Source organism: Zootermopsis nevadensis, unplaced genomic scaffold (assembly GCF_977971745.1).
Source record: "Zootermopsis nevadensis isolate Lab colony 2312 unplaced genomic scaffold, Znev_1.0 Znev_ptg000031l, whole genome shotgun sequence".
In the NCBI taxonomy this organism is placed as follows: Eukaryota; Metazoa; Arthropoda; class Insecta; order Blattodea; family Termopsidae; genus Zootermopsis; species Zootermopsis nevadensis.
Window position 1 is genome coordinate 6,081,782 of NW_028259163.1, and position 12,467 is coordinate 6,094,248.

General features: G+C 37.3%; 1 protein-coding gene across 3 annotated transcripts in view; it reads left to right on the forward strand.

Annotated features, from left to right (window-relative positions):
• RhoGAP93B (MyTH4 and RhoGAP_KIAA1688 domain-containing protein RhoGAP93B) overlaps positions 1-12,467 on the forward strand; it is a 61,719-nt gene that overhangs the window by 8,965 nt on the left and 40,287 nt on the right. For all 3 annotated transcript variants that reach the window (XM_087359194.1, XM_087359195.1, XM_087359196.1), the window contains exons 3-8: positions 1,376-1,514; positions 2,027-2,176; positions 3,702-3,974; positions 6,135-6,294; positions 7,809-7,960; positions 11,888-12,275. In XM_087359194.1, the coding sequence (XP_087215320.1) occupies positions 1,376-1,514; positions 2,027-2,176; positions 3,702-3,974; positions 6,135-6,294; positions 7,809-7,960; positions 11,888-12,275 (1,262 nt within the window). The remainder of the gene's footprint in view (positions 1-1,375; positions 1,515-2,026; positions 2,177-3,701; positions 3,975-6,134; positions 6,295-7,808; positions 7,961-11,887; positions 12,276-12,467) is intronic.

Sequence of the window (12,467 nt, forward strand, 5' to 3'; positions counted from 1 at the left end):
TCCTAAAATCCACAGATACTTGGTGTTCTGGCCCATTATACTCCCACTTTTTCTCTGCTATTTGATGAATGCAAAAGATCTGATCAGTAATTGACCTATTACGGCAGAATCCACATTGATTGTTCTCGATGGTCTCATTCTCATTAATAAATGGTGTTAACCATGCCAGAAGAATATTTTATACAATTTTATATGACGTTAACAAAAAAGAGACACCATGGAAGTTACCACACTTATTTTTTTAAACTGTTTTATGGATAGGGACAAAAATTTATTATTTCCACTGTTGTAGTAGTACTTTCTGGTTCAAAATTGAGACTGTTAGCTTATGTATCCCTGACTGCAGTGTCCTACCACCTGCATGGATAGCAGTTTACATAAATTACAAAATTGGCTTTCCAGTGGATGTTCATGGCTACTGATGTTATTTTTCTCTCTGTTGGTAGTTACCAACTCTGGAGAGAAAGAATATGATTGAAGTGAAGCCACAAAGAAGTTGATAATTTTTTAGAGGACAAACCCTTCTTTATAGAGCTACAGCATTTGATATTTTGCTGTTCAAGAAATGACATAATATGGTTTTCTGGGTTGTGATGCCATGTGGTTATGTCGGTAGGTACCAACATTTTGGATTAACATACTTGGTCCATCTTCAGGGCTAAGCATTATGTTCCTCTGAAATGTTGGTACCCACCTATAAGTCTTCATGGTGTCAACCCAAAACACTGCCATTGACATCATCAGTGTTATACGAATCTTGAGCCATTTATATATCAGGAAATAGTTTCATATGTTACTAAATACATGAAAGTTGGTGTAACAATTTTAATTTTACATTTATTAATATGTTTAAATTTTATAGATATTTGGTATATGTGTGTAACAACAGCAATTTAGTCATTAATGCTAAATTCTTTAGATCACATGGCCAGGATTAAATTCATTACAGATATATTGGAGTTTATTCTTTGTCACCATTTTCAGAAAGACTGTGGAGCCATATCTGTTTCTCGTACATTGGGTGTTGGAGCCTTTTTCTCTGGAAATAGATTGTCAGTACATGAGGCATGGCATTAAACTATCTTTAATACTGAGAATATGGATATTTGGAACTTTACCACTACGCTTTCTGTACACCTTCTTTTTGTGGTGCAGAGCACAAGAATAGTTTATGTACATTTGTTAGTGTCCAGTTATGATACGTTACTCTGTGAATTTAATAGTTTTTAATTTTATTGTTTCCTTATACAGATTAATCAACTTGTAATCAACTGCCCTATTATTTGGTGTTGTTTATGTGACTGAAGTAGATGTTCACTATAATTTGAATATTTTTTTGCATTTGAAATAATCAATTACAATATTAAATTTTCAGCAAGAAGACAGACAACAATCAGTGGTGGGAACTGTTTGACCAGAATACATCCCGATTCTATTACTATAATGCAACATCACAGAAAACAGTGTGGCATCGGCCACAGAACTGTGACATAATTCCGCTTGCAAAGCTCCAGGTAATGGTGCAAGCCTGCATGTGGTAGAACATGTATGTTATTTCGTATTGCTGAGAAGACAGAAATTGGTCATGATGAATGAAACTTAATCGTAAGGTGGAGAGTTCCATAATGTCACCAGATGACATGTTCTTCATGGAGGATCACTCCTTTTAGACATACTTGATAACATATATTTTAGATTTTATTTTTAATATGACTCTTCACATAAGTACTTACCATAGAAGATAATGTAAGTAAAGTGGGGTATGAAACATAATCCTATTACAAAATTTGGTACACACATTTGTAATTATGGTAATTTTGAACAGAATCTCATTTTTTATGGACAAAATGAAAGATATTGAATAACTGTCATACAACGATTCTGTTTGTTTCTTTTGCATAGCAAAACATAAGAGTAGAAAAAACAAGGCATTTTATCATGTAGAGCTGTTAGTATTTTGTAGTACTGTGACAGTTTAACACTTGTTTTTTGAATTTATCATTTGTTTTCCATTTGTTTACTGCAGACGTTGAAGCAAAACACAGAGCCAGTATCAGAAGATGCAGTATCAACTGACGAGCCTAAAAGAAAGGAGTCTGTTGCAACACAGACTCCTGGGCGGACTGTGAAGAACTCCAAAAGTCAGCAGGATTCCATCACACCAACTCCAATTCCAGTGAGTTTACTGGTTAAATAAGGTGAAAATTATGAGAACAAATATTACGTTTGTGTGATAAAATTATAAATTTCACACGAAATTTGTCAGCTGATAATGTAGAATAATTTCTATTATTCACATACAGATTGTCTTTAATTGCCATTTTAGAAAACTAGTCTTAGTTTTATTCGCTATTGGTGTACTAGTGGTTAGCGTGCTTGCCGCTGGACCCAAGGTTCCCGGGTTCAAACCCGGCCTAAGTCGATGGATTTTTAAGGGTGGCTGGCTTTTATATTACATAATGTTTAAAAGTTTCTGAAGGGGTATACTCTGTGCTTTTTATCTTTAGCGGCAGACTCGCATTCATCCTCTAGGCCTTGATCTGTTCCACGTATGTTTTACATCAGTGTTTTTAAAAGAAGTGTCAGGGCAGCACCTTGACACTGAAAAAGCACTGGGTGACTACATTCCTGCCTATAATTTACTTACTTTGTGTAAAATGGTTTGAATGACTGTAGGACTTTGTACATGGGTTACTTTATTAATGATAAGTAATTGTTTGTAATAATTACATTTAGTCACTCTTTACATCGTATGTTAATGGACGTACAATTGAAGATACATGCCAGGGCTGTGGATTTAGGTTATCTGCATCATTTAAATCCTTCTTGATATCTCATCACGGTTTAAGCAATTCAAGAAGGGAAGGCAGTTGATGGAGGATGATTCTTCTATCGGTAAATGAACAACAGCTTTAAAGGGGATACCATTCTGCCTGTTTTATGATGAGAGGTCATTAAACATGACTGTAGACAAAGTATCTGGTAAGACAGTTACATTAAAAGTATTTTACAAGGTAGTCGCTTTCTATTCAATGTGACATGTACATGTGTTGCATTTTTTGTAAAATATTGCTGCTGACTGCCATGTGAAATGTGGCCTCCTGAGATGTGAGCTTATTAATACAGAGTTATCTAGGTTTAGAAGCCTTTCAGTTGGGAACTAGTATTCACACTGGAAGTTTCATGCGTATAGTCAGAAAGAATCTTAACACTAGTAGCCGTGTTAGACATCCCCAGTTTTGTACACCAGAATGATTGAACTGGGAAAATGCTGATTTATGCCCTGCAATATGGTATCAAGCAGAAGCCTGTATGTCACCAATGAAGTATTGGACATGGTATAAGTAAAGCATATTTGCATTCTTTAAATATGGCTTGCTATTTTGACAGTTTAATCTGGAGGAATAATTTGGCCAGAGTTTGCTGATATTTATCTTGAGACAAGGAAGTTGTATATGTATGTCAGCTGGTCTGCAGTGGGACAACAGAAACTAGGTAAATACCCAGCAGTTTTTAATCAAGTTTTGCACAAGAGCTGGCAGTATTATCTGTTATGTTTTGGCATCAAATGATGCCAAATTCAATAGTCTATTTTAGATGTAATAGTAATGTGATAGCATCCCTGGGAATGTTTTAAGTGTGGCTCTTAAAAGTAGCTTTTTTTAAAACTAGTTAATGAGCTGATAATATTCTCTGTCCAGCCTGCTTCAGGTAGCAGCAATAAGGCAGATTCACTCCGCCCTTCTCATGCTCATGTACCATCAAATTGCTCCAACAAATCATCTGTGACTTCTGAGACTCAAACTTCCCCTGTGGGGTCACCACGCTCAGGTAGACGAGGACACCATCACCACCATCATCGTCATCATCATACCAGCAGTGGTGGACGTGGTGAGGAAGAGGGAAGTGGTCAGCGTGGCAGGAGGGGAAGTCAGGGCAGTGGATCCTGGTACAATAGAACAACACATTCTCAGGTGAGGCACAAATTCATACAAGGTTTATCTCAAAATAGCTTTTCCCAACAGGTTTACCCTCTTTCTAAAGCATTGGTCATACTCAATGTAGTGTATATTAGTGTTTGAGTCTCAGAGAAAGAAATTTCTCATGAGATTTTTGACCGGTGTATGGGACCAGTGCCAACCCAGCATCATGAGGAAATTGGGGAGCTACAATGGGTAGCGTAATCCAGTCATGGAAAATAGCAATGGCTGGAGGTTCGTCTTGCTGCTGCGTTGTGTTCTTGCTCAATGTTTATTGTGCTTTGGTGGTTAATTGAATGGAAAGGTCTCGGGATCAGATCCACAATTTCTTGGCATTTGGTAACAAATGGGTTCACCACATGAAGAAAGAGCTTATGACAATGAAATATTTATGACAATTTTATATTTTAACAAATTCCTGCTACATATCATTTTATAATTGTAAGGTAATTAATTCATTGTATTGTTACAAAACACAATTTTACAACATTTATTGTTTAACAAATGTAAATCAAATGATCTTAGCTGCTAATGTTTTTGATTAATCTTATTAAATGAAAATCTTGAAAATCACTGATTTATAATAACTTCATTAGCAGTTGGACCGTGTGGTGGTTTATTGGTTAGGATACAGGTTCATTCATGATTGGTATTCATTGTTCTCAATCCTGACCACTGCCATTAATATCAAAATTATGAAAAACAATGAAACATATCTGTCTGTATAATGTGCAGCCTGTCATCTGAATATAGGAGTGGCCTCAGCATGCAAAATTCCATGTTTATTAAATATACCTTAGGTAATAAATTATTTCAAAAATAATTGCATTTTAGTGAACTGATCATTGTTACACAGCTCTAGAGAGTCATGATTGGTCTCGTGTAGCATAAAGTAATTTCCGTTTGGCGGGGTGGGGGCATTTGTATAACTGTGTATTAAGTTCTATATGATAGATGTTCAAATGTTACTAGTAATTAACCTTCAGGTGTTTTATTGTTATATTAAAGATTTCTTTGACGATGACTGAAAATGACCTGGAAGTGTGTTATATGTTACCTTTGCATGATATATCTATTTAAAAGGTGATGTTAGTGTGTGTATGATAGGAGCCTAATTGAACATCAGAGCCGGTCTGTAATGATTTGTAGTAAATAAATGTTAATTATTGATTTTATCGTGCATTTTAACCGCAGATCATAAGTCATACTGTTCAATAAAAATCTGTGTGTACCACCTGTAGATGGTCAGTGACTGAAACTTGTGGTGAGAAAGAAATACTGAGATAATAAGGTGTGTAGACATATTTGCTATTAATATTATTGCAGCATGTTACACAGCACGGTGCCTTTAAGAGAGCTAGTCTGGACTGGTAATGAAGAGAAAATTACAGTCCCCACTGGGAATCAAATCCTGATTATGATTCCATAGCCAACTCCAACTCTACTGTAAAGCATATACATTTCTGCTGTTCTACTCACCAGACAGTATTTTTCGCATTGGTTTATGTTGTTTCAAGTACTTGCAAGTAGTAGCTCATAATTATGTCAACAAGTTGTTACCCCCTCTGGGGGTCGCCAGTCTCCTTCAAGTGGTTGCAGCCTGGATTGGTGTGTGCACGTCATGTTGTCATTCCTTGAATAACAACCTCATCCTTACTATGCTAGCCTCAAAGGATCCAGGACATGGGAAATGGTTTGCAGTATAGATATGAGGTGGGCCCAGTGGGATGAAGGATGATTCTGTGCCTTTACAGTGATTGAGTGAATTGTTTAAAGTTAACTGTGAGGACATGCAAGCAGTAAACTATCTTTATTGGAGATTAGCACAGTGGTGTAATATTACATTATATTAAAGAGAACATTTATACCCATATAATTGAAACTGTGATTTGTTAGGTGACTGTTAATCAAGAAACTAATTAACTGCAGTAGTGTATGGAATAAATTCATCTCAGATTTCAAAGAGCCCACAGTACAGTCACTGATGTACTCTAAAATATGTTTAGACTTGAACATGAACAAAAAATGTCTGGTATAGTTACGTGGCATAGAAGTTTTAGAAATTATGGTTTTAATGTCTGGTCTGTTTTTCAATAAAAGTCATTCTAGAATGTTTGAATAAACAAGATCTTTGCATGCTTTGTTGCTTTCTAGGATTCTGGAAGATCAAGTGACTCCAGTTCAGTGTCACACAGTCGCACAAGTCTTGAATCTGGTTACCGTTTATTAGAATCTCCACATCATCACCATCATTCTTCCAACAGTCATCACCATCATCATCACAGTCATCGTCACACTGCTAGCAATCCAGCTGGTATGTACTTGCATATATTGGTCTTACTTCTTTGTGTGTTGTTAAGGATACAGATCCCAAGGAGCCATATGTATGTATAGTAAACTCTCATGTAAAAATGTCAGAAAAACAAAAATTCAGAGTAACTAACATATCGTTCAACCACTTCCAAAGTACCATATAATCTTGTGGAAAAAAGTTCACCATAATGAATATTGGTATAATGAATTCTTCTTAGGCTATCGACCATGTAATGTGGTTTAATGGGGAAAACACAGTACCTTGAGGATGAGGACGAAGATGGTTCTTGAAATGTTAGTATTTTTTCCATTAAACCACCTTACATGGCTGGTAGCCTCATATTAATAAATTTCCAGAGGTATCTCTACTCTAGATGTGAATAAAAATAATTGGAAATGATAGGAACAAGATATAGGATTAACGCGGCTGATTGCCCGAGAAGATTATATTGATAGGAGCAAGAGTTGTGGTAGAGAGACGTGCATGAAAATTAAAACAAATTATACCCCTAGTGTTGTCAGATTTTTATTTAATGTTTAGAAAGTTACTTCATTCTGGCTTTAAAAGTGCACATGATTGCCGTATTGATATCTTTCAGTATATGAAAAATGTTTAATTTAAAATTGGAAGGTATTACTATAGCCCTCCCCCCACCAAACACACACACAAACAAATTCCATGTGCTTAGCTACTTATGGTTCACAGTTTATAGTAATAAGAAATATCATTGTCTGTGTTTTTTTATATTATCATTTCCATTTTAACCTTATTAAATTTAAACTCCAATTTTATAAAATGCCATGTTTTCAGACTGTATTCTACTAGTATGTCTCATAGTTCACAGGAGAGTTCTTAGGTAGTTTATGAAAGATTCTCGGGCTGCAAGCCATGGCAGGTGGCTGAACGGTGAAGAAATCATGGCAGAAGATGTGGTTTGTTCACCGTTCAGCCACTTGACACTGTTTGTAGCCCAAGAATCTTTCATCAACTTCAGTCGCCACGAAAGCTTCACCTCCTACATCCTAAGTACTTGTGTCACTTCACGTGACTTACAAATGTTTATCACTTATCTATTTTTGTTCTTTTAGAGAAAAGATTTTTTCACTGGTGTTCCGCTAGAGTTCATATCATACTATGTTTTGCAGCTTTTATTCATTTTTCGTGCTACATTTCTGTAATGATACTACTTACACCGCCAGTTGCCATTTACAAATTGTTGTAATCATTGTCAATAACCTTTTTTGTATGAAAGGAGGGGCTTAAAATCTTTGCACTGTATGGCCACCAGCCATATCTAAACTTGGGTGGTTTAATGGTTGTGGTGTGCTACTGGGACACGTGGTCATTTGCACCATGCGTAAGCCATGACACTTGACCAATAAATGTTATGAGAACATATAAATAAATTACAATGCTCAGGATCTTGAGAAGGTTATTTTGGATGCAGTTTATGATCTGTCAAATGCAACCTTGTAATCTTATATTATAATTGCTATTTTGTTGTAATTCTTCAGGACTGTCACCACCTCTTGATCATCGGCTTCGTGATAGGGATGTTCCTGCAATCTCATTAGAACAGAGACATAGAGATGGTAGTAGCGGCCTAACCCTTTCTACTAGTACTCCTCTTTTTAAGAAGAAACCTCTTGGTGAAGCTAATTCACAGGTATTTACCTTCAGAAACTATAGACATTGTAATAACTTTATTTGTACTCAGATACTAATTTATCTGCGTGCTACCCATAATTTTGTTGGTGTCACATTTTAATGTAAGATTTGAGGTTTTCACAGCGGTGAGTATGAAGATTTCTGTCTTCTGGGTTGTTGCGCTGTGTAGTCTGGTCGATGTTAGCCAACGTTTCAGAGGTCCACCAGACTACACAGCGCAACAACCCAGAAGACAGAAATTTTCACATTTCAATGTTGGGTGGTTTATGTTGTAGTTCTTGCTTTTGGAGAAGTAATTACTAGAATTTTATTTTGCTTTGATAATATGAAATACCCTGTGCCCTTGAATAAGTCAAACACCCAATTTTTTGTAAGAAATGATTGTTTAAAGAAATTTATAGATATTTCATTAATTGTTAAAGTGTGCATGTTGATTATAAGTGTACATAATACATTGTTTTGAAATTCAGACATGATATTTTTGTTTCTTTATGCTATGACCACATCCTGAAACACAAAAATGGTGTGCAACAATGTTACTGTCTCACGTTTTGATATGTTTCTTCCTCAAATCAACTAACTAACTAACTAGATGGCTCACTGAACCCAAAGGTTCATCACCGAATTAACCAAAGCCCTCCACCGGACCCTGTCCTGGGCCAACAAAACCCAGTCACCTTCAACTCCTATCTTCCATAGATCCCGCCTGACATTACCCTACCATCTACGTCTAGGTCTCCTCAGCGGTCTCTTCCCCTCAGACTTCCCAGGCAATACCCAGTGCACACCTCTTGAACAATTCATGTGCCCTACATGCCCCGCCCATCTCATTCTTCTCGACTTAATCACCCTGACAATACTTGGGGAGGAGTACAAATTATTAAGTTCATCATTATGCAGTTTTATCCATGCCCCATTGTCTTCTCTCTTAGGCCCAAATATCCTCCCTAACACCCTATTCTCAAAACACCTGCAATCTGTGTTCCTCCCTCAGAGTGAGAGACCATGTTTCGCACCTATACAAAATAACAGGCAAAATTATTGTTTTGTATACTTTAATCTTCAGGTTCTTAGAAATCAGACAGGAAGACAAAATATTTTGAACTGAGAAGTAGCAAGTATTTCCGGAATTTATTCTCCTCCTAACTTCCTCATGAGTATCATTTTGATTTGTTATTGTTCCCAAATATTTGAACTTTGTGACACTTCCAAAGGATTTACTAGCCACCCTAAGATAATTTTGCCCGCCTGTCTTCTGATGACGAGATACCAACATGTACTTGGTTTTTTCTGAATTTCCTTCTAGCCCCACCTGTCTACTAGCCTCCAGTAAAACCTGCATTCCTCTTTATTGTATTTATATCGTCAGCCAATAAATTAACATCATCAGCAAATGCCAATAGCTGATGTGTCCCATTCAATTGCAAACCCTCCTGCTGATCTTGGACTTTCCTGATGGCACATTCTAGCACAAAGTTAAAGAGCAAGGGAGACTGTTCTTGATGAAAAATGAGTCAGACACATATTTACCTACTTGAATTTTGCTACAGGTTTCATTTAAGCACATTTTTATTAGACTCACTAGCTTCTTTGGTATACCAAATTCAATAAGAATATTATATAACACTTCTCTCTTCACAGAGTCATAGGCTTTTTTGAAATCTATAAATAATTGATGTACAGTCCCACTGAACTCCAATTCTTTTCTCTATTATCTGACGAATGCAAAAGATCTGATCAATCGTTGATCAGTTTCGTCTGAACCCACACTGATGATCCCCAATAATTTCATTTGCATATGGGGTTAATCTTGCCAAAAGAATGTTTGATAGAATTTTGTATGAGGTTGATAGCAGAGAAATTCCTCGGTAATTACCACTCAGTCTTGTCCCCCTTCTTATGAATAGGAATAATTATGGATTCCTTCCATTGTTGTGGCATCTCTTCCTTATCCCAAATTAACAGTATAAGCTTATGGATCCTCATATGCAACCCTTTGCCACCTGCTTTAATTAATTCTGCTGGAATCTGATCAATACCTGGAGATTTATAACTTTTCAACTTCCCAATGGCTAGTTCAACTTCATCTAAACTAGGTTCTGGCACTAACAGTTCAGCTGTATATATTTTAATCTGTCTAATATCACCAGTCTCATGAACATTTAAGAGCTGGCTAAAGAAATTTTTCCACCTATTCACAATTTTTATTGGATCTGCAAGCAAATTGCCATTATCATCCTTTACCAAATTGATCTGAGGTTGATATTAATGCCTCTGTACAGGTCTCTGATATTTTTTTCCGTATTATTTGTCTCAAGTTCATCAATTTTGCCCTTCAGGTATTCCCTTTTCTTATTCCTAAAGGTTCTACTAGCTTCACATCTCATGTTACATAGATTATCCGCATTTGTTTTGTTTGGATCCTGCAACCATCGAAATTTGGAACATTCTTCATCAAACCACGGTTTATTTTGCTTTCTCCTGTAGTATCCTAGTTTCTCTTTGGCTGAAATATTGATGCAGTTGCTGACATTTCCCCACTCCCTGTTGATGTCCCCACTTTCCATATCTTCATCCGTCTCTAAAATTTGAAACCTATTCAAAATTTCAACTTGATATTGTTCCTTCGCCTCTCCCTCACTTAATTTTTTCAAATCAAATCCTTCTGTGTCAAAATTTTGCTTAGTTCGTCTACTTACTGAAAGCCGCTCCCTCACTTTTGCTACCACCAGATAATGGTCAGTGTCACAATCTGCTACTCTGAAAGACCTCACATCAATTACATTTGTCTGCCTTCCATTATCTACTGAAACATGATCAATTTGATTGTACGTGTTCCCATCTGGGGAAGTCCAAGTGTATTTATGAATATCACGGTGTGGAAATTTTGTACTGTTTACAATTAATTCTTTTGGCGTAGCGAAGTTTACTGCTCTAACACCGTTATCATTACTAAGTGCATGGAGACTCTCGCTGCCTATTGTGGGTTTGAAGATATCCTTCCTCCCAATTTTTGCATTGAAATCTCCTAACAGAATTTTCATGTGGTACTTGCCAAATGTACCAAATACTGATTCCAATTCTTCATAAAAGCTATCCTTGATATCATCACTAACATTAAGGGCAATGATGTCGCACCAACATCCTTCCAAAATTACGTAAGACAACCGGTCACTAACAAATTCTACTCTCTTCACTGCTGCCCTAATTCTGCTATGAACAAAGAAACTCTCTAATTGATGACTGTCATTCCCCTTTCCATAGAAAAATGTGAAATTGTCCACTGGGATCGTGCCCTCTCCCTCCCATCGCACTACCTACACTGTCACTAAGTCTAACTTATAATTCCCTACTCACTGATTTCAGTGCCCCAGTCTTATAGAGACTCCTAATGTTCCATGTACCAAGTCTCATATCCTTTTTGAATTGCCATGGTCGTGGCAAAGAGTCCGTCCTGGTCCGAGGCTTAGTTAATTTTTTCGTAATGGTTCTTTTTATTACGGTGCAAGGTTGTTAGCCTTACATCAAACCCCCAACCTGGAGGACCAGGGTATCACTCTTAGTCTGGCACATCGCCTTAGACCTGTCCGGCTTGGGTGACCCTACCATGAGCCGAAGCTCCAGCCGGCATAGCCCTAAGGGTCATTTGAGCGCACAAGCCTCCTCACCCGGCAAATTGCCTTCGACAAGGTGGTGATACCTTCGAGAAGGTCCTCAAATCAACAGTATGCGAAAACACAATAAAAATACTCTTATATGCAGGGACATTTCAAGAACTCCTTAGGCTTCTAGCATACTTCGATAAGTGGTGCCTGTTTCTGCCATTTTCACGTAATATGCAAATGAAATATCGTAAGCAAAATCGCATTTAAAATAGGATTTTGAGGGATTGTTTTAACATTGAAATATGTACATGTGTTTATAGGTGCAACATTTAACGCAGCAACAAAGAAGCAGTCTTGACAAGTATGGATTATTGTCTGTACCATTACCTGCCAATCAGTGTCGAGAACAAGTGAGCAATACAGGTGGTACTAGCAGTGCATTACTTGCGAAACAACGAAGTTTTGATGTAGCAGAGAATAGAGAAGGCGGAACATATGGGTTCAGTGGGCATGAAAACCGCTCCACATCGCGCCAGAAAGGCCAGAGTCAACAGCCATTACCAACACCTCTAGCACGTAGTTACAGTTTCATGCAGCGACGTGAAAAATATCAGCAGTACCAAGACGAAGATGATTCCATGCATGAGAAATACTTTCTTGGAACATCTAGCACTAGTGGTGGCGCGGTTGGTAGTGGAGGTGGCACAGGTAAGAGTGAGCCTTGAATTTGTATGCTATGTTATATGATTTACGAGGTGCGATCGGAAGGTTTCCAGACTGCGCGTATAAAAACCTGTACACTTATCTCAGGTATTAAATTCATCCGTCACCCTCGAAGTAGTTCCCCTGGGAGTGAACACAACGATCCCAGTGCCGCTGCCAAGCCTGGAAGCATCCCTG